The sequence below is a fragment of the Ananas comosus genome, linkage group 16, assembly GCF_001540865.1.
Source record: "Ananas comosus cultivar F153 linkage group 16, ASM154086v1, whole genome shotgun sequence".
NCBI lineage: Eukaryota > Viridiplantae > Streptophyta > Magnoliopsida > Poales > Bromeliaceae > Ananas > Ananas comosus.
This window is the reverse complement of record NC_033636.1, coordinates 8,742,234-8,769,760: the sequence shown is the minus strand read 5'-3', so window position 1 is coordinate 8,769,760 and position 27,527 is coordinate 8,742,234. Positions and strand designations below refer to the sequence as shown.

The 27,527-nt window shown below is 35.3% G+C and overlaps 3 protein-coding genes across 3 annotated transcripts; 2 read left to right on the top strand and 1 right to left on the bottom strand.

Moving 5' to 3' along the window:
* On the bottom strand, window positions 1,691-4,902 carry LOC109722111 (protein trichome birefringence-like 40). The gene is made up of 5 exons (XM_020249996.1): window positions 4,442-4,902; window positions 3,337-3,514; window positions 3,071-3,252; window positions 2,720-2,875; window positions 1,691-2,122 (listed from the first exon to the last, which is right to left on the bottom strand). Exons 1-5 carry the CDS (start codon window positions 4,900-4,902, stop codon window positions 1,792-1,794), a joined length of 1,308 nt encoding a protein of 435 aa, XP_020105585.1. The 3' UTR covers window positions 1,691-1,791.
* Window positions 6,803-17,037, top strand: LOC109722593 (uncharacterized protein YNL011C). Its single transcript, XM_020250689.1, has 13 exons — window positions 6,803-7,139; window positions 7,652-7,768; window positions 7,933-8,065; window positions 8,852-8,948; window positions 9,507-9,550; window positions 10,280-10,436; window positions 12,787-12,858; window positions 13,636-13,719; window positions 13,973-14,074; window positions 14,483-14,530; window positions 14,916-15,041; window positions 15,496-15,588; window positions 16,676-17,037. The coding sequence occupies exons 1-13, from the start codon at window positions 6,905-6,907 to the stop codon at window positions 16,778-16,780; spliced, it is 1,413 nt and encodes a 470-aa protein (XP_020106278.1). The 5' UTR covers window positions 6,803-6,904; the 3' UTR covers window positions 16,781-17,037.
* Window positions 18,419-19,991, top strand: LOC109722038 (senescence-specific cysteine protease SAG39-like). The gene is made up of 2 exons (XM_020249894.1): window positions 18,419-18,913; window positions 19,178-19,991. Exons 1-2 carry the CDS (start codon window positions 18,466-18,468, stop codon window positions 19,759-19,761), a joined length of 1,032 nt encoding a protein of 343 aa, XP_020105483.1. The 5' UTR covers window positions 18,419-18,465; the 3' UTR covers window positions 19,762-19,991.

Sequence of the window (27,527 nt, the reverse complement as noted above, 5' to 3'; positions counted from 1 at the left end):
CAAACTCTTTAAATGGTTGCTGAATTCTTCAGATTTGTTACCTGCTTTGATGAATGGCATGCGACTTGTCGTTAGTGATGTGGAATGCAGTCTGTTCTCTTAGTTTTGGTTGTTGGAACTTAGTAAACTAATCTACTCCTTTTGGGTCTGGAGAATCTCCAGTTTGATCTGTATTTTGCTAACTTGAGCATCCTATATTACTATAATCAAGCTGAATGTGGTAATTTTTTTGCTGTCCTTTCCTTGATCCTTTCGGTATGCCTTTATTCTTGGCTAATTTTGGTTGTGGTAGTGCTACGCAATGACTTTATTGCAGGCATTTATATTGCATAACACACTTCATTTGCATCTTATACGGAAACAGTTTGAACCATGATTGATTGTTAGTTATGCATGTCTTTGAGTATTCTGAAAAAGAAAAGGAGATTGCTTGACCACAATATGACAACCCTGCATGTTTCACACCATATGCAGACGCAGTATGCTGTTGAAATTTTGCATAGGCATTTCTTACAATTTGGGCGGCGTTAAGCTATGGTGGTTTGTCAACTCTTACTTTGTTCACTATCTTTCATCTAAGCCGTCCAAGTATATCTTGATTGGACTTCTGCAAACTTTGATAGATAAATTTTTATGTTTATAGCTTGTTCTTCAACTCCTATCTCACATTATTCTCTAACTTGCATCATCTGTAATAAGCAACCTTTGTCTGCTTTATTCAGGTCATTAACTTTACTCATTATTCTTTAATTACTGGGGCAGTTGGGGATTAACTGTTTGCTATTATAAGTGTCGACCAAATAAGTCTTTTTATGATTTATAATATAACTTAAACAACGTTGTGCTGCGGTGCATGTTGTTGGTATTACAAGCGCTTCTGTACGTTTGTGAGTGCTCTAATTTTTAGAATTTCTTGGCTTTTTTTTTTTGTGCTTATTGTGTCATTTAAGGTCTGTATCTTGCCTTGCAAAATGGTGTTCTTCAATTGTACGAGCTTTCTAGGCCATTGTTCTTTTCTGTTCCAAATGGAGTTCGAGTGGTGTTGATTATTGTTGGCAATACATCTGTTCTGTTTTCCTTTGGATTTGCACCAAGAATTTGTACTCGACACCTCAATTTAATCTTCTGATTTGAGGTTTATACTTTGTTGCTTCAGTTTTATTCGTTTTGTATCTTTTCTCGCTGTACTGGAGTAAGTTGGCTCAGCTAATTGAAAGTTCAATGGCTTACTCTGTTAATTGCACGAATACCATGCTTACAAACATTCTACAAACTTTCTATATATTCATGAATTCGAATGGTTGGATTTATATGTTAGATTCCTGATTCCTGATTCATGAACTTATACCAGTAAAATTTAGCCTTATATAAGTTTGTAAAAATATTATAGAACTGGTTGTAAGTATATTATTTTAAGGGAAGCAGTCTAAGGAGTCTGTAGTAGTACTCTTATAAACGTTGAGTTACTACTGAATTCGAATATGCATGGAAGTGTGACAGAGTTCTTACATTATAATTGAGATTGGTTCTACAAATTCGAGCCATGAGAGAACCTCGTCTCACTCTTACCTGGAGAAGTGCTACAAAAGTAGGATGGAGAAGTTCAACAATGGTGTTACAATGTAAGATTAGATAAATACCAATTAAATATTTTCTGTAATCTGTCCTCACTAACTGACACAGCCATGACTTCAACTGACATATCATCTATTTCTTCAATTAGTTCTGTTTTGTTCTCAATGTCAGTTTAAGAATAAGTAATGACAACACAAAATCACCAGTAGAATAAGACTATGAAACATTAGAGGGAGTTCCCATCAAGGAGGCAAATAGAAGCACATTCCAAGTATCAGGAAGCCCTGGGAGGCACCAGTGACTGCAATCGGCATACAGGTTCGGCTGCCGCTGCTGATCCAAAGTTAAAAGGTTCCCTTGTCTTGTGGTGTACACTGAGGTGTGCGCATCTTTCCTATACTCCGATAAATGGGTGATGTTCAAATACTTAACCTTGTTTCTCATTTTCTGAATGTTCCTCTCGACTACAGAGATCATGGTTCTTGGAAAATACTGCTTATATGTCTCATTGGTGAACGGAGTGGTCTGGTTGTAGCACCAGTTCTCCCTGCAAAAATTTGGGCTTTTATGCTATTGTAGATCACATTGCAGATCAGTGTGAACAGAAGCACACACTAGTGTGCAGAGAAAAGCATGTGACATTCTTAGTGTATGCCTTGTTTTGTGATTTATTTATTTTACTTTTCTTTTTTGCAAATCATGGTGGTCCTAGTTCAGTGGGATACCTACATGTTTTTTTAAAATTTTTTTTTTCCCTTCTTGCTCTTCAGCTTGTAGATTGCTTGTACCCAAGAAAAGGGTTTTATTGTAAGTCTCTAAGGGTATGCTTCGGTTGGCTAGAGCTTCTACAATAGATTTTCTGAACAGAGCTACTAGAATGAGCAATAACATTTTTAATTAGATTTTGCTCTTTTAGTAGGATATTCATTTTAGGGTTTCTGCTTTTCGAGTCTTGATGCTCATTTTAGCTTAAAATGCAATGCTGAAAGGCTGTGCAAATATTTTGGCTGTTTCATGTTAATCTAGCTGTTTCTTAAGCAGTAATTTGCCTAAATCCTGAGATGAGTTGTGCAGGGTTGTGATGAACTTGAAAATGTATAGAAGATGATGCCATGTCTCGTTCATGGGCCACTGGGCTACTTACAGTTTGTGTTCTGGAGAGATGCTCCGGAAGAAGACTCTGGTGTGGGCCGTGTCGACGCTCTGCCCGACCCATCGGGCCCAGGTCCTGAATGCTCTGTTGAAGGCTTCATACTCCCCCATCTCCGCCGCCCTTCCCCGTCGCTCGTACCAGTCCCAGCTGCATCATTTGCGCATCAGAAAATGCTCAAGCACAGGTATTTTAGTTGAACATGTCAATGTTGTTTAGATCCATACGCATCTGAGAACTTGTCTATGTTATTATTATTGTTATTATTTATTTACATTAATAGTAATATCAGTTCTGCTAATATCATTATCTAGTGATCCTAGGGCTTGTAATGGAGCTACTCACGCTCTCATCTTGCCGCGGTGAGTCCACCAGTGACCGGAGTTGAAAACCATGACATCCGCGCCTATCCATCGCTGGGCCGTGTCTGGGAGCTCGTCGAGGTTGAGCACCTTGGAATGATCCTTCCTCTGCTCTAGCTTCACGAGGAACGGACTCCAGTAGAACTCCACAGTGCAATCATAATCCTTGCAAGAAGAGGAAGCACGAAAATAAGGTAATTTAGTTCGAGGCGAACATCGAAGTTTAAACGGGAGAAAAATGTCAACTACCATGGCTCGGAACATCTTGTACTCATGGCTCTTCGCATTTACGTAGGCGCGTGATTTGTGTTGCATCGAGGAATAGAGGATGCATGCGAGTGATTCCCACATGTTCCTATTGAGAGAATCTCCCACGATCACCACTCGTTTCCCTCGCCACCTCTCTAACATCTCCGTCCCACCGTACCTTTAAGATTAAAAAAAAAAAATCCACAAACTATTTATCCAAAAAAGTAGATAGAATAATCACTTTATATAATTATCACGTATAACTACCGAGTTCTACTATTGTTTTTTTAAAAATACTAAGTACTTAATGCTGGTAAGTTTTCGCTATTAGATCTGTTTTTTTATTATTTTTATCAGCTAGGTCATACTATTCAACTACTAACTTAACTTTAGTGGATCATTATTATTTTAACGCAGGGGTTAGCTTTTTCGCCTCAAAAATTTTCGCGAGGCGCTCAAGTGTCGCACACCCGAGCCAGCCTTCTCGAGTCCCTTACGCGGACAAGTCTCCCAGACTTAACAGCGGAATACCAATCCAAGCATTTTGCCAAGCTTGCTCCTCCCCGAGACTTACAGTCCGATCCTTCGCCTTTAATCGAACCCCTCGTCGGACTCCTCGAGTCCCCAACGAGCAACCCCAAGTCTTTTAATTTAAAAATTGAAAATATACCAGCATCAAAAACTCGGATGTTTTTAAGAACTCAATTCTATAACTATGACATATGTCAAAATACTTCAAATAAGAAGGGCATGGTAAAAAATAATAATACAAAGAATGAATCGTATGGATAAAAGATTCTTTCAGATTTAGTAACGTACTAACATTATATTAAAACCTACGTGATCTTCCGAAAATTACGGAGTTAAAACGTCAAACTATCAATAAGGCATTGGAGAAATTTCGTCACCTATCGGACCGTGACAGCGAGTGTATGTGCATTGGAAAGGAAATTATATTAATTTCCTTTATTATACTCTTATTAGATCTAATATGTTGAATATAAATATTAAAAATATTGTCTGATTATAAATTTATAACTTAAAAGTTTTCAAAAAAAAAAAAAGAAGTTATTTTGCATAACGTAACATGGTCTTTTTTGTTTACCTTGGAAGCTCACATCCTTTAGGCTTCCACCTCCAGTGCTGGTAGTCGGAATCCGGCCGACCGTTCCTCCGGCAATTCACTTGGCCGCTGAGAAACGCGCACTGCCGCGCCGCGTAGAGCGGGTACGCCTCCTCGTCGTAGACCCACTCCCCGTCGAACACGTCGCACTCTCCCTCGACACTCGAAGAGAGAGGCACCACTGCAGCATTGTACACCGGAGCAAGAGCTCTGATCTCTTTGTTGGTTACAACACTAGAGTAGTAGTACTCTACTTCTGCAACGGGAGATATCGCGGCGTGGTTCGATACCAAGTGTTGGAAAGATGGCAGTGTCGCGCTGTTTCGAATGTTGGCGCTTAGCAGGGCATAGGAGAAGAAGAGGAAGCCGAGGAAGCTCGCGAGTGCGCATACAAACCATTGGAGCTTAACTGGAGAGGAGGGTTTGAGAGGATGATGATCCATTTCTCCTATTTCTCCTACTCTCTACATGCAGGGGTGGTGAGGTAAGAGGCTTTGTTTTAAGTAGGAAAAGGTTTGGAGTTTGGTTAAAAGTTGGCTCAAATGTTAGATAATTCCGTGTTCTATACCGATATTGCAACTTAGTCCCTATACGTTTTGCATAATGTAATTAACTTTATGGCTTTGATTTTGTAACAAAGAGAATGAATCTGCTCAGTAAATTTTATTTTATACAATATTCCATAATAGAACTGCTCAGAACTGATCATGTATACTTAGCGTAGTTAACTAAAGACTTAATAGTCGCTATCTAAGATTTTAAGTTTGAAATTTAGTTAATTGCTGGTCTTTGACCATTGAAATAGTCGGATTTTTATACTTAACGAAGTGTGTGGACTAAGTTGCAACACCAAAATAGCACGGGGACTACCCAATGCATATTATTCAAAATTCAACTACTTTGGATGCCTATCTAAAAATAGTACTAGATTGGGTTATTAATAGTGAATTAGGACCATTTTGAGGGAGTTGGTAAAATGCATAGACTTTGGGTGTGTTTTGGTTTGATTGGACTTAAATAAAAATATGGTGTAGTCGTTGCTCTTCTTGGCATGATCTAAATGTAGGCAATTTAATTTGGAGAGGTAGGGTTGAATAGGGTTAGGCTTTTCTCCTTTCTTTTTTGGTAAAGTTCAAGTGGAGTTGGTGTAATTGGAACTTTATATGGATATAAGATCACCAAACTAGTAACTTTTTCTTTTTTTTTGAAAGTAAAGCTGGTAACTAATCATGGGTTAAGGATAATGTATAATATCAGTAGCACTTCCCCCTTTTGGATTGAGCTCTTTGATTTACATGAAAGAATTATGACTTCTAACTTTTCTTACAAGAATAAATGAAAATGCCTAAGAGTTTCAATTAAAAATGTTTCAAATAATTAATGTTCATTATCTATAGAAAATGAAAAATAAAAAAAAGAATAATACTTATGTAAGAAAGCAACCATTGGGCCAGGGCATGTTGCCATGTTTAGCCCAATGGGAGGCCCAATGGAGATGGGCTTGGGCCGAGGTTTGGGCTAAGAGCTTTTTTCTTTGTAATTTTGGGCCATTAGACCATTGGGCCATGGCCTAGTGAAGCCCACTTTGTTGTAGGCCAGGCTCAGGCTTGTGGTGGCTTGGACCGGTTCCACCGCTAACCTTTTTTATTTTTTATTTTTTATTTTTAAGAATGTTGAAGTATATGGAACAGCTGTTCAAACAGGTGAGTATCTCCTACCGTTAGTTCCGAGAAGTTATTTTCGGAACCCGATTCACCACGTCATCTGTGCACCGCGGCATCTTGTTTTTTATTAGTGGTGGATATGAAATAAACGGTGATTCATAGGAGTGTGGTTCTCGAACGAAGTGGTGCACCGGGTGCAGCCAATAGTTCCTTGTAGCCCAACGTTTGGAAATTACGTAGTTATCCCTTAAATTTTTAATTTCAAACAGGTGTTAGCGTATTTCACGAAAAATTCTACAACGCAACGAGTATATTAGTGACGTGGCGTAACAAACCAATCAAATTAATCCTTTTAAGAATATATGTCCCATCATGATTGTAAAAAAATATTTTTATTGTACTTTTGTTTGAATGAAAGAATGTAATTGGCTTGTTATTGATGACGTGGTGCAAGTGTGACAGTGTAGAATTCCTCGTATTTCACCGTCCCTTCGGTAGGCGGGAATTATTTACAAAAATGCCCCTGAAATTTATACTTTTTAAATAAAAAAGGGCTATATTTGGTAGCTAGTTAAATACTTTTTAGAAAAAAAAAGACAATTCCGCTGATTCTCAGGGGCATATACGCAATTTTTCTCTTCGGGCATCGTCGTCCAATCACTCCACGTTTCGATCGCGAAGATACCGGAAAACGAGTTGTGAGGGGAGAGAGAGAGAGAGAGAGAGAGAGAGAGCACCCAGGGAGGGGGCGCGTATAAAAGGCGGAGAGGGAGAAGAGACCATGGCACTCGGCGTCTTGGGCCCTTCCTCCTCTTCCTCCTCCTTCTCCCCCTACCTCTTCCTCCCATTTCGCCGCCCCTCGCCCTCTCTCAGCCCCTCCCACCTCCTCTTCCCCCTCGAGGGCTCCTCCCCCGCACGATCCTCCTCCAGATCCTCCCCGTTAATGGCGGCCGAGGTGTCCTCTCCTTCGTCGAGATCTATCCCTAGCTCGGTTCCTTCCTTGCTCGTGTTCTCAGGTAACGCTCTATCTCTCTCTCTCGATCTGCGCTTTTTGATGATTCAATTCGGTCGATTTGGTTCTTATTGTGTTCAATCCAGCAGAGGAATGAGATAGAACTGTTGATAAGAGCTTTTGACTCAGAAGAGATGCTAAACGAGATTATAATTTCATGTAGATTTTGTTTTATCAACTGGGACTAAGTAATGATACTCAATTCCACTATAGAGACTTATAGATGATGCTAGCTACAGAACCCGCAAAATGGAGTAAATCCAATGGAGATTGACAAGCTTAGGACTCCGAGTCAATCCTGTGGAGATTTGCATCCGTGCTTATCTACTACCGTGAATCACTAATTTAGTAGGATGGCACGCTATTGCTTTGACTGAGAGAGCATTTAGTAGGGCGAATTTATTATTGTCATAAACATTATAGTTATTTGTGTCGCCTTTTTTGTCTCATTGTTTAGTATGTGTGTGCTTGTATCCATCTTTGCTGAATCTGATTATTGCACAATGGTTGGTTCAGGTGGAACTGCATTTAACGGTGTTGTTGAAGAGTTAAAGAAAGTTACAACTCGAGTTGCTCATGTGCTTCCTGTGTCTGATGATGGTGGAAGCACAGCTGAGATTGTTCGAGTGCTCGGTAGGTTTTCTCTTGTATTTTGTGCGCTCAACACATTGCAAAGAAAAAAAAAAATCAGATAAACTGTTTGAACCTTTAAAATTTTGTGCGCTCAACACATTGCAAAGAAAAAAAAAATCAGATAAACTGTTTGAACCTTTAAAAATTTTCATTGTACTTCACAGGCGGACCAGCTGTTGGAGACATACGATCAAGATGCTTGAGATTGTCTGATGAAAGCACTTCCGAAGCTCTAGCTGTTCGGACATTGCTTGGGCATCGCTTACCTCTTGATTCATCTGAAGCCAAATTGGAGTGGTATTTCATCCTGCTTCTATTACCTTAATCAAAGTAGAGTCTATCGTGTTCTTTGTTGATGAGCATATCAGATGAGATGCTTCCGAATACTTTTGTGAATTTCCCGCCATTAAGACTGGTCTGTTGAGATCGCTTATCACAAAAGTTTAAAATATTTGCATCCCTATAATCATGCAGACACAAATGCATATGCTAAATGATCAATTAGTTTGAGGTCAGCATCTGACTAAGTTTGCCTGAACCTGATGTATGAAGAGTAAAATATATATACCGTTTTTCACAGTTGAATGTCCGAATTACCCAATCTGGTTCTGAAGGGTATCCATTTTTGTTCTATGTGCTATCTGACGCTCACTATTTCAAGTCCCACTAAATATGCTTTATATATCAAATTTTGTTTATTCAGTAAATTTTGAAGCAAATGGAACAGTTGTCGCTTTATTTGATTATCTCAGTGCTTGCATTTTAAGAATCAGTTAGATGAATATGCTTCCATGCTACAAAAGATTTCATCTATCTTTCGCCATGCTAACAACTATAAATTTGGTTTGAGGACAACTAGAAGCCACTTTTTGTTTCACCAGAATTGAAATGACTTGCCTAAAAATTCTTCCTTGAATTATTATTACTTATACTTCAGGACACACATACCTCTTGTTCTACCTTAAGTTTGTAGATTTGATAATGCTCAGCATTGCATCATTTAGTTTAAATATTTCTGAATATTTACTTATTCCTAGGTTGGTGGAGGTTTGTATGTGTTGTGCTGAGTTGAGAATTTGACAGGTACAAAATTGTCGAAGGGGAGCACTCTTTGTGGGATGGTGTTTCACGACCTTACAGGGAGACAATACGTGCATTTTTGGCTTATTTTCAAAACCAGGTTTACAATCATTTATTGATTAATCTGCTTACAATACAACTTGCAAAATGCTTGAAATAATTTGATGCTGCTGCTCTGCATAATATAATTTTATCAACATGTATAATATCGTAGTATTACAAGTATAAGTTCGACATACATGACAGTGGAGCAGTGGTCATGTGACCAAAAAAAATATGCCAGGGGTTCAATAGTGGCACGACGCTATCCCAAGTTTTCTTTAAAAATTGTTCTTGTTATTACATGATTTGTGGCTGTCATTTGAGGACATTTCATAACATTCCATCTCAGTGCATCTATTCATTTATTATAGTTTTTCTATTGTGAATACGATAAAAAGCTGAAATTATGGTGCTTAGCACACATTCTCGAGTTATTGGTGCTCATATACCGATAATCTTAGACATTGGCCATAATATTTGCACTGTGATTTTGTTTTCTTAATGAAAAGGACTAACATCTTGGATTTTGGACATATTTTTGCATTATGATGGTGTTTCCTCTGTGAAAAGGATCTTTTTGTTTGCGACAATTAAAACTAAAATTTCTACCATGCAGATTCTCCGGCGGTCGGATGAATCGTTTTGCTTCAGCAATGGCAGGTGATTCTTCTTAAGGTGAAATATTTTACTAGAAGTTATGCCTATGTTGTAACTTCTTTTAAAGTACATAATATATAGACCATTATAATTTTTTCTCCTGTGTGCTTGCTGCTGTGACTTAATGAAATGAACTGAGGATCACTGTTGCCCCTAGCATTTGCAAGAAAATTTCACAGATGATATCATGATAGCTTCCAAAGCACTCTTACATTTTGAAGGATTGATGCTTTGCTGCACTGAGAACATTTTTGCATACGTAATGTACATGACATTTACATTAGAATAGGAAATTAGAAAACTTTCTAGTGCTTGTATGATGTAGGGCTTTTTCTTTATTACGCAAAACAACTTGTTTAGCAATATTTACAGTAGCACATGACATGGTTCTTGATTTCCTTGTATTATTCAGCTTGCGAATTTGTAGTAGATAATTCTAACTATCAGCTGACAATTTAGTATTCTTTATAAGGCTCTGACTCGCTTGGTTCTGTTTTGGGAGCCTTGACCGATAAAAAAGCTCTAGTCATCAAATTGCTACTCATTTGCTTTAATTGATAAATCCTTCTACTGGAAAATTTCAGTAGATTTTCATGCTTGTTCTGACATTTATAGAATGTAGGCAGAACTCTTCATATTTTCCGACAAGACATTGTCATATCTGCAAAGAGCTGTAATTAACTCCTTTAGGATTTAGTGCGTTTGGCATGACAGATTACTAAATACTTGCAGCATTGGAAACTTCTTCTTTGCTGGGGCCCGTATATTCTTTCAGTCCTTGGATGCTGCTATATTTTTGTTTTCTCGTGTTTCAGAAATCCCCAGGGAAAGTCTTGTACTTCCTGTAATCTCCACCAATGACAGGCTTACTCTCGGATGTGAATTATGGGTATTATGCCTTCTTTATCACTAATTCATTTTGTCTAATAATTTGTATCGTATCCTAATTTGCGTCATTCAAGAATTAAACAATTTCTCAAGTGTTGTTGATCTCCATGCAATTAATTATGAAATAACTAAAGAACCAGATTTATCTGTTGTCCTCTTTAAGTCTTTACTTGTATCATCTATTCAGCTTGCTACAGTCATTTAGTATTAAACTGCATTTTGTAGTCATAGTATCTTAGAAAAGCAGCTCATTTATGTGCATGGAGCCTTGAGAACTACGTTAGTCACATATTGTTGTGCAATTTTTGTGCAAAGAGAAGAAACCTGATTTCTTCATTAGTTTTGATTTTCTTTTTGTGGTTCTTTTAGCTATATATGCTACCAGCACAACCAGTTGACATATCTGCTTGTTATGATCCATGTATCACTTTGTGGGAAGTCCAATCCATCAGGATTAATTTGTATGATAAACATAAATGGTTCACATATATTATATGCAAGGAACATAGGAAGGTGCTGCAGCAATTTATAGGTATGCTTATGCCGTCCTAAATAAAAAATGTGAGTGCAGTCCTCTGTTTCAAGAGAAGTTGTTGGCACGCTACATAAAGATTATATCACAAAATTATGATAATTATGCAACTTCTCTTAGGGCGTGTTTGGTTCGTTTCTTTTTTACCCTGGAATCGGAATCGGAATGGATAAATCCGTTTGTAGGTGTTTGGTACGCGGGAGTTCCATTCCGATTACGATCCCCGAGTGGAATGGGAATCTCCTAATCACCTCTTTTTTCAATCTGGCCTAGGAGGCCGGATTGAAAGTTGAATCCGGACGGAATGGATATTTATTCGGATTAAATTTATTTTTTCAACTTTTTTAATTAAAATATGAGTTAAAATTTTAAAATTAAATATATAATTTTAAATTTTAATTTAAACTTAAATTAAAAATTAAAATTTAATCAAGTATTTTGAATCTAACTTATGACTTTTGAATTTAAATTAAATTTTAATTTATATAAAATGTTATTCAAATTTTATTTCAAACTTAAATTAAATTTATGTATTCAAATTAAAATTTAAATTGTAATTTTAAATTTGAATTTGAATAAATCAAAATTTAGTTTCATATTTTAAATTATCTACTCAACTTCAAAGTTTAATTTTTTTTAAAAAAATAGATTTAAAATTTTGACATTATTTCAAAATTTTGATGTAAATTTTTAATATTTAATTTTTAATTTGAATTTAAATTAATATATTATAAAGATAATGTTAGTATATTAATTTGATTACATTTTTTATATCCACATGAACCAAACACCGACAATGGGAATGATTTATTTCGATTCCGATTCAGGTGATGAACCAAACAGAATTAGGTAATGAGTCATTCCGATTCCGATTCCAGCTTATTTTGGTTCCGATTCCAATTTCGATTCCGACTTCGAACCAAACGCGCCCTTAAAGAACTTCTATTTGGAATAGATCAAAGGACCATATGGGGCACCTTTTTGTTCTTACTGTGTGTTTGGCTCATGGATTGCAGAATATTCCTAAAGAACTGGATTTTCTGGAACCTGTTTTCTAGAACTTGCTAGGATTACCCTGTCAAATAATCTGGAATATCCTATTCATTATATAAATAAATAAATAAATCAATATATATATATATATATATATAGAGTTGAGCTGGAATACTATCGGTAGCAAACGGGCTCCGTTGCCACCCATTTATTTTTTATGATGGAGCCTCCAAATCGGCGATCGGCGCCGTTGAACATGATCTATACCACTTGAAGTATCTAGAAATCAAATTTCATGCTTTTCCGATATTGTTCTCTTGTCTATCAAGTGGACGTAAAAATAAACGGCTGAAAGTGAATATCCTCTAAAAAGTGATGATAGAAATTTTGTAATCAAGATCCAGAATATAGATCTTGTTCTAAATAGTTTAAAGAATTTTCCGACCAAAATTCAATTGATTTGGATAGCTTTACACCGTTAAATGAGAAAACACTTCATATCTACCATTAAAATTACAAATTTTGAAACCCTTTGATCATTAGGCCAATGATGTCGAAAAGATTTGAAATTTGATTTCTAGATACTTCAAGTGGTATAGATCATGTTCAACGGTACCGATCGTCGATTTGAAGGCTCCATCATCGAAAACAAATGGGTGGCAACGGAGCCCGTTTGCTACCGATAGCATTCTAGCTCAACTCTATATATATATATATATATATATATATATATATATTATAATGCATTGTTGTTATGATCATACAAGTTGGAAATGCTTTACTCTTATCTTGATCATCATTTTTCTATATTTTGAATTTTTTTTAGGACGGGACAATAATACGCGGTCAAAATGAAATTTCACACCCAACAAATGGACGTACTGAGCCAATAAATAAGGTATACTTTTTTTTTTGCATAGCTTACCTTATTATCTCTATCAAAATTTGCTTTCTTGTTTGTCTTTTACTTTTGGCAGGATTTATATGCTATGATATATTTACTTCATATTCAAAATAGTTGATTATTTCCGAAGAAGATGAGAAATCAATTACATCCTTATCGTTATTCTTGGATAAGCATGTTGCTGTTCTTCCTACACATTTTTAAGCAATTTTACTGTGTTATCAAAAGAGAGAATAGAGAACCTTTATTATTTGTACTTTGATTGACATCAGTTCCATTTTGTCTATCACTGAGAAAGGCAACAAGGTTTTATTAAAAAATTTCTTTCTTTCCTTTTTCTCTATGTCCATTTGTTTGACAAATAACTCCATCAATTACAAACTCATATTTGCAAAACTTTTGATAAACTTCTTTTGCATGAGACTTCGGGACCTTAAATGTAGTGTTTGCCTATTGAATTCCTTTGCCTCTTGATTTTACATGGTGTTTAGGCTTTTTGGAACAAGTACCTGTTATTAGCTTTCTTTTTTGAATTCTCTTTTGGTTCAAATATTTAAATAAGGTTCATATTTTAGTGCATTTGAGCTCAAAATATTGAGAGTAGACACAGCAGCATGGCTGCTTAATTGGGATTTAAGTTTCATGGGTTAAAATCTGGGGATCACTTTCTTAACCTGTGTACCTCATTGGATGACATTATCTGGTTGACTTTTATCAGTTGCATGAACCTCTCGCTGTTTCTTCTATATTTCTAACCGCTGTCTTTGATAGGATTCTGCTTCATGTTCGGCGCTGCCTTCACGAATTAGACGTGTTTTTTACATGTCCAGTGAGGGTAGCAACTTACTGCATGAGGTTAGTGAGATTTATATGAGCTGTGGCATATTACATAATTGTTTTCTTTATATTTCAAGCTGTAGCCTTTCATATGTCATGTCTATTTAAATTTTTATGCACCAAAGTCATTAGAGGGTGTTGTTTATCTAGCTTAGGAGGCCAGAAAAAGTACACTTTCATGTTAATTTAAATTTTTGAACACTATAAATGAATGTCCATCTAATGTCTCATTAATTGAAACTTATGATGTGATTGTTACTTTGCTGTATAGGTTTTTCCTGAAGCAAACCCTACAGTTCTGGAGCAGCTAAGTAAAGTGGACTGCATTGTCTATGCCATGGGTTCACTTTATACTTCCATTTGTCCATCACTGGTGCGCATGTCGATTATTCTCTTGTTTTGTCCATTCAGCAGTACTGTGTTGTCTTAATATTTGATCATTTAGGTTATGACAAATCAAAAATATCCTGATATCTATTATATACTTACAGAATAGTTGCCACTAAGTTATCTAACACTTTTTATGCAATTACTAAAAATAGTTTGGAATACTTCTATCTCCACATTACTGTAAAAGTTGGTTCCTTTAAGTGAGGTTGAACTGCAGTAAGTTGTCATTATCGTAACTCTTTATCTTCCGTGTGATCTAATCAATAAATATGCAGGTCTAGGAAATGATCAGTTCTAACTCTTTAAGTTCTTTTGTATCGAAATATCACTCTGTTACATATCACTTCTTTGTTCGGCTGAGTAACATCATTTTTTGCTTATGGTGGCTCAGGTGTTGCATGGCATTGGCGAGAGTATTGCCTCAAGAGCTATCCCGAAGGTAGTGTTCATTGAGATCTTTGTGTTCATTGAGATCTTTGTTTGTTGGAGAGATCTTCAACTAATGGTTTTTCCATACCTGCCTGTTTTTTTTCTTTCTATGTTATAGAAAGGACTGGTTTGAGCTAGAAATTGATTTAAGATTGAAATTATTAGCAACAAAATTAACTAATGGGTTTTCCGTTTGAGCTTGTTTTTGTTCTACTATGTATACTCATAATGATTCTTCTATTTTCATTGTATGCTTGTTTATGTTCTACTATATATGCTCATAATGATTCTTCTATTTTCGTTGTATGCTTTTTCTTGACATTTTGATTTGCGTCTTCTATGCGTCTTTTAAAAGCTCTTCAGAACTGAAAGTTAGTTTCTCTTGATGAATGCAGGTGCTTCTACTGAATGGTTCACATGACAGAGAAACTGCTGGTTTATCTGCTTCCGGCTTTGTAACTGCAATAACAGATGCTCTAAATAGAACTTATGGAGATCCTGTCAAAAGCTTAAAGAATCCTGTAAGTATAGTAAGTGTGTGGTCTCTCCACCAGTTAAGCATCATTCATGTGATTAGTGCTTAAGCTACTTATCACGAGAAATCATGAAATATTGCTCCGGGTATTTACACAATCATTCTTCAGAATAACATAAAGAAAACCTCAAGCTTATTTTTTTGTTTCGGAATATCTAGTGCTTACTGAGTGTGCCATTAAGCCTCTCTCCATTATTTTAGACTATTGTCCCATGCATTATAATTTTATTATTTTGACTGCATATTACAAAATTGAACCGCATCCGTTCATCTATGTTAGTCTTGCTCGGTGGGCATAGAATTGATAGATCAATAAACCAGGTTAATTTAACTAATGAAGAGGATTTACTTTTTTAAGATTTACATATGCAATGAAAGAGCATCTCATCTATGTGCTGTATTTCTTTTTATAAGTGCGTTTCCACTTGTATCTTGTGCAGCCTAGTGACTACATCAATGCCCTATTGGTTCCTAGAGATGGTCGGGTCCCTGTAGATATTGAATGTTTGGCTGCTCAAGGAATCTTTCGTGCGGTATGTTTTCAGTTTTTTCTTGGCTCTACATATATAGTGCCGAAGTTTATTTTCTAAATTTCATCAAATTGTATTTGACACACGGACTGTTTGTCCTGCTGTAAAGCGTAATTTTGTTCCATGAAGTTCTATCGAGAGATTGTGATTGCATATAGTTGCATCTGTAAGCAAATTCAAATTCAGCGTTTGGTTTGATACATTTGAATTTAATTGCTGTAGCTGGAAGTGCACGAGGAAGCTCAACTTCAGTAGTTGAAACTACACCCAAATTGAATGCAGTTTCAACTACAGCATTCGAAGATAGTAACTTCAAATATAATTTTTTTTTTTATACATTGGAGGTAATCTTTGCACTCCATATATAAAATAATAAAAATGTTTATAGATGCACTTCTCAACTACAAGCATCCATACAAATTATTTGTAGATGCATATAGCTATAATTGCCGCATTTTCAATTGTATGCATCTCCTAATATACTTCATTTACAATTACATTCAACCCAACGGTCTCTGAGTAATGCTTCCAAAAGAAGCACTATATTGAAGCTGCCGCAATAGATTCTCCCTGCAATAAAAACAGAAGCACCAAATTGATGCTTCTGCTTATGCGCTCTAATCCCATGTTAACTTCCTGCTGTAGTTGATAGCCATTTTTGTTTGCAAAACGCTTTATTAGAGGCCACTATAGTTGAAAGCAGTGAATACCATTTTAGCTTCCTGTTGTAGTACAAGCTCTATACATTTTCATTTGCATTTGCAATACACATTATTTTATGGCTACTGTAGTTGAAAGCAGAATATAATTGGGACCAATCAGGCGTTGTGGTCTATTAGTCGCTTAATTAATGCCAAGTAATCATTCAACGCACTTAGAGCTTCATCAAGCATATCTCTTTGCCGCACAGTACACATTGCGCGAGCTACACGGCGCATCCCCTGTGCTCCCCAAACACTTAAAACTGTTATGGCGTGTCAAGTGTGAACTCTGTTGTTAAGGAATATTTTGTATTTTCGTGCAACACGGTATTTTGCTGCGACTTCTACGATGGTATGAATCAATCTTTTTGTTTTCCCACTCATTGCAGGTTAATGTAGACTCACTGCGCGACCCAAAAGTGGGGATTATATTTGACCCCAAGTCTTTGATTAATGTTCTCACCAATTTGGTATGCGAGCAGAGACTCTTGTAAGACTTTCTAAAGTTTCAGAATATGTAATCGGAAAACAAGTATTTATTGTTATTACGTATGTTTTTTATTTTTAAAATTTTATTTCTGTAATCTTGGTTCCTAAGATGCGCGGCAATTTACTCTCTTAAACTTAACTACACCTACACAGTATCTTTTTCGTTTGTGTATACAGCATCATCAATCTTGTATAACACCATTAATCTTTGTATATTTTGCTTTACAAACTAGAAAAGGACATATGCACGGGCGATTTGTAAGTGTTAGGAGAGTTTTTTCTTTTTTTTTTATTTTCGGTATTGTTTTAGTTTGGCCGGGTCAGTCCTGCGGGTCTTAGTATTATTCGGTCATCATTCCTTTTTCGAGAGTTTTATTGGGCCATCATTCTTTGTACGAGCTAAATTATAAAAAATTATCTTGCACTTTAGCTCTCTCCCAATTCCTACATGAAAGCAAATTGTGTACATTTTTATCGAGTATTCTACTAATATTTCAATTGCACTTGATAGTTGAACTAAATTCTAAAATTTTAATGGAGTTTGTGGCACGCTAACATGCCATGTAGGAAAGAGGTACAGCGTAGAGTGAAAAATATTTTAATTTATTTTTTTACTTAAATGGAGTTATTATTTTTTACTTAACATGTTAAATGATTATTTCAAACTGACTTGTAGTTGAAGAAAAGTAAATTTTAACTATCTTACTAAGTTATTTGGAGATATAAGATTGGATGCTTAGGTGGTAATAGGTCATCTAATGTTGTCAAAAGAATAATTTGTGAAACCTCTAGAAACAATTTTTGTTGTGAGATTCCCTAATAGAAAAGTTGTGGAACTTCCCTTCGTCGTTCGGGGGTGGTCCCATGAATAGAATTGTTGACCTGGTTACGGTGCCATGGGAAACTATTCTGTTTTTTTTGGAAGAAACATGGTGAAACGATTGTGTTGACCCAAGTCTCCGTACCTGAGTTTCCAAAGTTAAATCCTAGAAGCCTTTGTAGACACGACTCTCCAAAAACTCCCACTCTCGATGTCTTAAAACCTAAAAAGTTGATGCTATCAACAAGCATGATTTCAAAATTAACCGGCTCAAATGAATCTGATTTATTTTAGACTTAAAATTTAAATGTAAAAAAGTTCACTTAACACAAGCCTCATTTTTGGAAACCTATTACACAGGCAAAACTCAACTGTTTTTAAAAATATATTGTTTATTTATTATATAAGAAAGAAGCTACTAAGATATAAATATAAATTTTAAGTATGTTAAGCTTTAGTATTTTGATACCGTGTTAAATTATGAAAATCAACTGATCAAAAGTTTAAACTATCAAATAATGAGGTTTTAGTATTTATATTAAATAGTAATTTATATATATTTTTTTAAGATCTCTAATTAAGAGTGCTTAAGAGTTAAGGTGTCCATTTGATCTGCTTCTTTCGTGGCTCGCTCCACGTTAACGTCGACCTCCACCATGCAAATTAAAGTCACGTCAATGCATTTCCCCTAGTCCGTTTCTCTTTTCCCGCAAATCACGGGGAACGTTGAATTCACGTCTAAACTCAAAAACCCTTCAATAATCCTAGCCCTATATAAACCCTAACTAGCCATGCAAAAATATATACACAACTACGTGCATTCCCAACTACAAACTCACTAATTAACTCTATCAAAATTCATATACCAACATGGCTTCTAGTACTACTGCCACCCGTTTCCTCTTACTCTTCTTCCTCCTCTCGGCGGCGTCGGCCACCGCATCGGCCACCCGCACCGCAAGGAACCACACGTCGACAGCGTCCGTGCGGCGCATGCACGAGCAGTGGATGGCCCAGCACGGCCGTGTGTACAAGGACGCCGCCGAGAAGGAGCGGCGGTTTAGGATCTTCAAAGCGAACGTCGAGTACATTGAGTCAGCCAACCGGGCCGGCAACCGGTCGTACACGCTCGGCCCCAACCGCTTCACCGACCTCACCAACGAGGAGTTCAGAGCCTCGTACCTCGGGTTCAGGCCGACCCCACGCCCCGATGCGGCGGCGCAGTCACCGTTCAGATACACCGACAGCTCGACACCGGATAGCATGGACTGGAGGTCTCAAGGCGCAGTTACTCCCATCAAAGATCAAGGCAATTGCGGTAATGCCGGACAAAGATGATATATATATATATATATATATATATATATATATATATATATAATTCAAAGACGATTATATTCATAAAAATATAGTAGTCGATCTCTCTCAATATATATAGTCCTGACACTTGCACTGCTTACTTTTAAGATCAATAGATTCTTTTATTGAAGTATATGATTCTCGAAATAAAATTATGCGAACCACACACGGCCTACTACATGAAATTGGATAATATATACATAGTATATATGTACATATGCAGGATGTTGCTGGGCATTCTCCGCGGTGGCGGCGACAGAAGGGATCACCCAGATCAAAACAGGGCAGCTGATCTCCCTGTCGGAGCAAGAGCTTCTCGACTGCAACAATGACGGCTACTCGTGCAATGGCGGCATCATGGACGGCGCCTTCCAGTTCATCGTCAGCAACGGCGGCCTGGCGACCGAAGACGCCTACCCATACCAGGCAATGCAGGGCACGTGCAACTCAGCCCAGGCGTCCTCCGCAGCCACCATCAGCGGCCACGAGGACGTGCCGGCGAACAGCGAGTCGGCCCTGCTGAGCGCGGTGGCGAACCAGCCGGTGTCCGTCGCCATCGACGGAGGCGACATGAATTTTCAGCACTACCAAGGCGGCGTTTTCACCGGCCCGTGCGGGACGGATCTGGACCACGCGGTCACGGCCATCGGGTACGGAACGGCCGTCGACGGAACTAAGTATTGGCTCATAAAAAACTCATGGGGAACGACGTGGGGCGAGCGTGGATTCATGAGGATACAGCGAGATGTGGATTCTTCCCAAGGAATGTGCGGACTCGCCATGCACGCGTCTTACCCGACCGCATAATCCGAATACATATTACTACACTATATTATATATATATAGGGTTACTATATATGGCTTTAATTCTAGTTACTAGTAATAATAAGAATGATTGGAGATATATATAATAAGCTTATAAAAATTAGAACGCATCTGTTTGGTTTGGCCACGTACTATTACATTTGAGAGAGAGAGATATATGTTACAGCCTCTATGTATGATGTTTACAAGGTATTGCTCTTTTAATAAATGTTGTGGGCTATTTTTCTTTTTTCTTTTTATTATTTTTTGCACATACAGTACTCCATAGCAATTTCACACTCATTCCATCGATAATATTAAATAATATTTTTACTTTTTTAGTTTATTTAAAATAATAAAAATATGATAAAACTCTGACCAAAAAAATCACTCTTTGAATAGAAAAAGTATAAATGCATTGCTAATTTTGTGAAGTGCTGTTAGAACTAGTACCAAATAATTTAGAATGCATTAGTTATATTACTAATATGGCATCACCAATCAATCAGATTATTATTTTTTTTATCCATACAATTATAATTATTAACAAAAATATTTGTATTAACTTTTTAAAATAATATTGTGTGACTGCTGCATTGTAAAATTTCTTGAACTAACACTGCTTATTCCACAAATACAATTTTTGATGTGACATTCGTGAACGTGTCGACCAACAACATGCTGAGGGAAAATTTATTGTTCTCCGTTATAATCCCCAAATCAGCCCTTAAAATTTAATCATAATGATGTTCAAATTTATTGAAAATTAATTTTTCATTTGAAATATGAAAATTTTAATTTGGAGCTGTTTGATCGCATGCAATTACAACTAAAATTTTAATGGTATCCGGTTTGATGCATATCAATATAACTAGCGCATTTAAAATAACAAGCCAATTCAACTGCTGCAATTGAAATTACGTTCAATTTAGCCGTAATTTTAAGTTCCACAACCGAAAAGAGTAATTTTAAACAAAAAGCTTGCGTGTCCAATAACCATCTTCTAAACAAACAAATACTCTCTAGGTACAGTAAAATTCCGAGGCCATGTATTACCTACATATTTAATTTATTTCTAGTTTTCTAGGATGGTTCATGGTAGGGAATAGATCTTTCTCCTGCTCACTTTCTTTCTTGTTTCTGAGGTTTCTTCGTTATATTAAATGAAAATAGACGAAGTTCGTAAATGAGGCAAGTTTGAAATGGACACAGTTGAACAAGTTCAAATGAAAGGTCCATAAAGAAAACATATGGCATTTCTCCTTTAAAAAAATTCAATAATAGCCTCTGACACCATCAAACTAGCAAAAGACCAAAACATAATTTGACTTACAATGAAATCTTGGCAATGTTGCAGGGTATGAAGTTCAAGAAATGACCTAATTCAGTAAAACTGCTAATTAGTCATGGATCAATGAAATCCTTATTTCCTATATCTCCACCACTGTCACGCTCGGATTACAGCGAAAATTCGGATTACGTTAACAGACCCATCTTATACATACGAAGCGTTAACAAAAACTGTTTAAAAAAAATTAACTAAACTCTAACAACAACAGATATTAGAAAAAAATAAAAACTATATACTATAACAACACTGTAAATATACAATTATCATCACACCAGTCCTTAAAATGGTACAATATCTCTAATCACTTCAAACCTCAAAATACTATACTAACTACTATATACACCGGTAGCTGATCCAGCTACACACAAAGAGGGCAAAAGATGCTAACTATCCAAAATCTCCTTAATTATTTCGATCAGTTGCTAGTGCTGAAGACTCTGAAATAAAATATTAATAAAAAAGATATGAGAACTATAGAGTAGGTCTTGTGTGCTATTAATTAGGAGCACAGAGGTCTCTGTACTCCTAAACCGTTTTCGATTATTGGACTTTTGAATCAACGATCAGCTCCGTCAGACTTGATTTAGCATATTTGAAGTGCCTAAAAAATAATTTTTGCATATTTTTTATATTATTTACTAAGTGATCGAAAGGATTCAAAATCAATAATTTTTAATAGTTGACGTATGCCGTTTGTAAGTTTAACAATGTAAAAGTATTCAAATCAGATGAAATTTTGATAGAAATTTTTTTTATATTATCTACAACAAGATCAATATCTCTAATCCAAAATTTTAGTGCTACATCATAACTTTTTGTGAGATTTTTACTTTTAACCATTAATTGTCAGTCCTTTCGATCACTAGGTAAATAATATCAAAAAATCGCAAAATTTATTTTCTAGATAGTTCAAATACGCTAGATCAAGTCTAATGGAGCCGATCATCAATTCAGAAGTTACGTCATCGAAAATGGCTTAAAAGCATGAAGGCCGCTGTGCTCCTAATAGCACACAAGACCTACTCGAAAACTATAATCAATAGTCCCCAGTAGGTATGGTCGACAATACCGACGGTCTATACCACTAGGATTATAAGAGGCAAAAATAATAAATAACTAAGCAGTGGAAACAAGTAGGTACTAATATAAATAATTGCTAAAACAAAATGCTACTATCATACCTCTACAATATAACTAAAAGGCTAGGGCTATTATACTTTTATAAATATAGGGTCCTTTGTACTCTTAAGTTTTCGGCCGTTGGATGAAGAAATATGCGGTTAGGATAATAGTGGTCTTCTAGGGTTGAGTGGGTGGTTGGTTGAATAATATGATCTAACGGATAAAAATGACCAAAGAGATAGATCTAACGGACGAAAACTTATGAGTACAAAGTAACATATACTCATAAGTGAATAGTAGCTGAACTCTACCTAAAAATTGTTAATCATATATTTCATGCATTAATTAGATACTGAATAAAATAATACAATAACATCCAATCATAATGGTCGAGCATGGCCCTTGGGCCTGGATGGCGCAGGTCGTGCCAGGCTTCGAGCCGGTCCTTGAGTGTTTTAAAATTTATTAAAACTATTAAAAAATTTAAAATTTGTAAAAAATAAAATAATTATCTTTTGCCTAATATGTTAGATAAAAAAAATAAATTTTCTTAAAATATTTATAAAGTAATAAATTTTTAAAATAATGTTAAGTTTAATAAAGTTATGAATTTTTTAAAAAATTTTGATTTTTTCGAAAGATAGCCCACCTTCCAATAAGGGCCTACAGCCTTGGGCCCATCTTCCAACCAGGGCCTAGGGCCTTAGGCCCTAGGTCCTTGTCTTTCTCCACCTTGGGAGCCTGGCTCCCTAAGTCCCAAGGCCCCAACTCCCAAAGGCTCGCACATCGGGCCACGAGCCACACTTCTGGCCCGGCCCGGCCCAGGCCCATAACATGCCGTGTCATGCTGGGCCTATGAGCCCTAGGGGACCCGCCTAGCACGGCCCAGAGAGTCGGGCCGGTCCGTCCCAGCGCGGATGCTACAGTAGCAGTACCGGGCCACGGCCAGGCCCGGAGTCGTGCCGCGCCGCCCCGCCCGTTTTACACCCCTAATATAAGTGTAAGTGCAGACCAACCAAAAAAAACAAAAAGTGTCCACTAATATATCAAATTACATAAAATAAGTGTTTACAGGATAAAAAAGAAAATGATGCCAAACATTTGTGTATGTACAGCATCATCAATCTTGTATAGCATCATTAATCTTTGTATATTTTGCTTTATGAACTAGAAAAGGACATAATGTTATGCACAGACGATTTGTGCGCGTTGGGAGAAAATTTTTTTTTGGTATTAGTTTAGTTTGGGTGGGTCTGACCTACCAATATTGGTATTATTTTAGCTTGGATGAGTCAGGCCTGCCCGTCTTAATATAATTCAATCATCATTCCTATTTGGGGAGTATTATTGGGCCATCATTCTTTTTTTTCGGAGCTAAAAATATAGAAAATTTTCTTGCACTTCAGTAGTCTTGTGCCAATTCATACATGAAAACAAATTATGTATGTTTTTATCATTATTCTACCAGTATTTTAATTTATTTTATTACTTAAATAGATTTATTATTTTATTTAGGGAAAACTATAAAAACCCTCCTTGTAGTTTTGTAGTTTCTCACTTTGCCTCCCTGTGGTTTAAAATGTATTAATTTGCCCCCCGTGGTTTCTTTTTTCTCTGTTTCTTATTAATTTCATTAATTTTTTTTTCTTAAATCAGTGATAAAATTAAAATTAAAGGGTACTAAAGTGAATATTTGATAAATCTAGATAGATATTTGAAGTTTTTTTGTATATAATTTAATAAAATATTAACAAAAAAGCTACCAAAAAGATAAAAAATAAATCATAGGGGGGCAATTTGATACATTTTAAACCACAGGGGGGCAAAGTGAGAAACTACGAAACCACGGGTGGTTCTTGAAGTTTTTCCTTTTATTTACTTAACATGCATGTTAAAAGATTATTTCAAACTCACTTGTAGTAGAAGAAAAGTAAATTTTAATGATCTTACTAAGTTATTTGGAGATATGAGATTGGATGCTAATTAATGTGGCAATAGATCATCATCCAATATTATCAAATGAATAATTTGAGAAACCTCTAGGGACAATAATTTTTGTTCCAGTTCCCTTCGTCGTTTAGTGGTGGTCCCTGAGGAGAACTGTTCACCGTGGGAAACTATTGTGTGGACCCAATTCTGCGTACCTCAGGTTCCAAAGATATACCCTAGCATATTGATTGATTCGAAAATAATTTTTTATTATTATTTCTGAGATAGTTACAGCTTTGGAGATAACTTTGGCGATAAACAGGAATAGATTAATTTTATATTTGGATAAAAATTAGATTATTTTCGAGAATAAAAAAAAANGTGTAAGTGCAGACCAACCAAAAAAAAAAAAAAGTGTCCACTAATATATCAAATTACATAAAATAAGTGTTTACAGGATAAAAAAGAAAATGATGCCAAACATTTGTGTATGTACAGCATCATCAATCTTGTATAGCATCATTAATCTTTGTATATTTTGCTTTATAAACTAGAAAAGGACATAATGTTATGCACAGACGATTTGTGCGCGAGGGGAGAAAATTTCTTTTTGGTATTAGTTTAGTTCGGATGGGTCTGACCTACCAATCTTGGTATTATTTTAGCTTGGGTGGTTCAGACCTGCCCGTCTTAATATAATTCGATCATCATTCCTATTTGGGGAGTATTATTGGGCCATCTTTCTTTTTTTTTCGGAGCTAAAAATGTAGAAAATTTTCTTGCACTTTAGTAGTCTTGTCCCAATTCATACATGAAAACAAATTATGTATGCTTTTATCATTATTCTACCAGTATTTTAATTTATTTTATTACTTAAATAGATTTATTATTTAGGAAAAACTTTAAAAACCCTTCTTGTGGTTTTGTAGTTTCTTACTTTGCCTCCCTGTGGTTTAAAATATATCAATTTGCCCCCCGTGGTTTCTTTTTTCTCTATTTTTTATTAATTTCATTATTTTTTCTCTTAAATCAATAATAAAGTTAAAATTAAAGGATACTAAAGTGAATATTTGATAAATCTAGATAGATATTTGAAGTTTTTTGTATATAATTTAATGAAATATTAACGAAAAAGCTACCGAAAAGATAAAAACGAAACCACAGGGGGACAATTTGATACATTTTAAACCACAGGGGGGCAAAGTGAGAAACTACGAGACCACAGGAGGGGTTTTTGAAGTTTTCCCTTTTATTTACTTAACATGCATGTTAAAAGATTATTTCAAACTCGCTTGTAGTAGAAGAAAAGTAAATTTTAACGATCTTACTAAGTTAATTGGAGATATGAGATTGGATGCTAATTAATGTGGCAATAGATCATCATCCAATATTATCAAATGAAAAATTTTTGTTGGAAGATTCCCTATAGAAAAGTTGTCCCACTTCCCTTCGTCGTTTTGTGGTGGTCCCTGAGGAGAATTGTTCACCGTGGGAAACTATTGTGTGGACCCAATTCTACGTACCTCAGGTTCCAAAGATATACCCTAGCATATTGATTGATTCGAAAATAATTTTTTATTATTATTTCTGAGATAGGTACAACTTTGGAGATAACTTTGGCGAAAAATAGGAATAGATTAATTTTATATTTGGATAAAAATTAGATTATTTTCGAGAATAAAAAAAATAGCATTTGGATAGTTAGACAAATACAATAGGAATAAGGGTAATTATAGTGTTAAAATAATAAATATTTTATATAACTAATTAACATCTAAATATTAATTAAATAATAATTTAACAAATTAATTAATCAATTAATAATCATGAATACTATTAGATAATCATAAATATTAAAAGATAAATTAATTAGGACAGTAATTAATTAACTATGAGTATTGTTAATTAATATATTAACTAACTATAAATAATTTGATAAATTATAATAAATTAAATATTAATATAATAAATTAATTAGTTATATTGGTCAAAATATTAATTGATTAATTTTTTAATTAGATAATTAATTATTATGAATAATAAATTAATTTACTAAATAGTTAATTAAATATTTATTATCGTAATAAATCAAATTGGCTAATTATTAATCAAGCTAATAGATTAATAAAATAATATATAATAAATTAATTAGTAATATTTTATTATTAAATTAATAGAGGTATGAAGAGAATGAATTGTTATTCCACTAAAAGAATAGAACAATAATTTTACCCTTCACGGATTATCCTGAAAATTAGGGAGGTAAAGTTCCAATTTTATCCTGTAACCAAAAGGTGCACGGATCGAGCATTTATAGACCAGAGTCTCCAAAACTCCCACTCTCGATTTCCAACAAATATGACTTTATAAAATTAACTGGTGCGAATGAATATGATTCATTTTAGCCTTAAAATTTAAATGTAAAATATTAAAGTTCACTTAACAGGGACCTTACATTTGGAAAACCTAATACATAGGCAAAACTCAACTGTCTTTAAAAATGTATTGTTTCATTAGATACAAGAAAAGAGCCGCCAACAGTCTTATTTTTTAAAGATATAAAAATAAAATCATAGAGCACTAACTTGATATATTTTAACCACATGGCACTAAAGTAAGAAAGTGCGAAACCACAGGAATAGTATTTTAAGTTTACCCAAAAATTTTCTTGCATTTTAACCCCGTCCCAATTCATCCACGAAAACAAATTGTATACGTTTTTATCTAGTATTCTGCCGTTACTTTAATTACACTTGATAGTTGAACTAAATCGTAAAATTTTAATGGTCTCGTGGCGCGCTAACGTAACATGTAGGAAAGAGGTATAACGTAGAGCAAAGGTGTTTTATTTTGGTATTACTTAATTAAATAGAGTTATTATTTTTCACTTAACATGTTTAAAAGATATTTTAAACTCACTAATAGTCGAAGAAAAGTAATTAAATTTTAACTATCTTTCTAAGTTATTTCGAGATATGAGATTGGATGCATATATAGGTGGTAATAGATCATCCAATGCTATCAAATGAATAATTTGGGAAACCTCTAGAACAAGGTTTTAAGTGTTCGTCGGCACGGGCCGAATTCACCGTGCCGCACCGTGGCAACAAGATATCGGCACGATATAGGTCCCGTACCGATGGCACAACTCAAAACTCTCTATTCTTTAAATTAGTAAGTAATTTTTTCAATAAAATTTAAAAAATATGATAAAAAGATATAATAAATAATTAGAATATTTTGTTGCTAAAGAAAATAAATATTTTATGTTATTATGTGTCGGCACATAAGAATTATTTTGACAGACACATATCGTCACGATTCGGCACGCACCGTACCGTATCGTATCGACAAATTTTCGGCACGA

Bases quoted from the DNA above. Each gene is read 5' to 3' on its own strand.
- LOC109722111 (XM_020249996.1), bottom strand. From the start codon at position 4,902: ATGGATCATCATCCTCTCAAACCCTCCTCTCCAGTTAAGCTCCAATGG. The intron at 3,515-4,441 runs GTAAACAAAAAA...TTAATCTTAAAG, and splicing joins AAAGGATGTGAGCTTCCAAG to GTACGGTGGGACGGAGATGT. The intron at 2,123-2,719 runs GTAAGTAGCCCA...AAATTTTTGCAG, and splicing joins ATCTCTCCAGAACACAAACT to GGAGAACTGGTGCTACAACC.
- LOC109722593 (XM_020250689.1), top strand. From the start codon at position 6,905: ATGGCACTCGGCGTCTTGGGCCCTTCCTCCTCTTCCTCCTCCTTCTCC. The intron at 7,769-7,932 runs GTAGGTTTTCTC...TGTACTTCACAG, and splicing joins TGAGATTGTTCGAGTGCTCG to GCGGACCAGCTGTTGGAGAC. The intron at 10,437-12,786 runs GTATTATGCCTT...AATTTTTTTTAG, and splicing joins CTCTCGGATGTGAATTATGG to GACGGGACAATAATACGCGG.
- LOC109722038 (XM_020249894.1), top strand. From the start codon at position 18,466: ATGGCTTCTAGTACTACTGCCACCCGTTTCCTCTTACTCTTCTTCCTC. The intron at 18,914-19,177 runs GTAATGCCGGAC...GTACATATGCAG, and splicing joins CAAAGATCAAGGCAATTGCG to GATGTTGCTGGGCATTCTCC.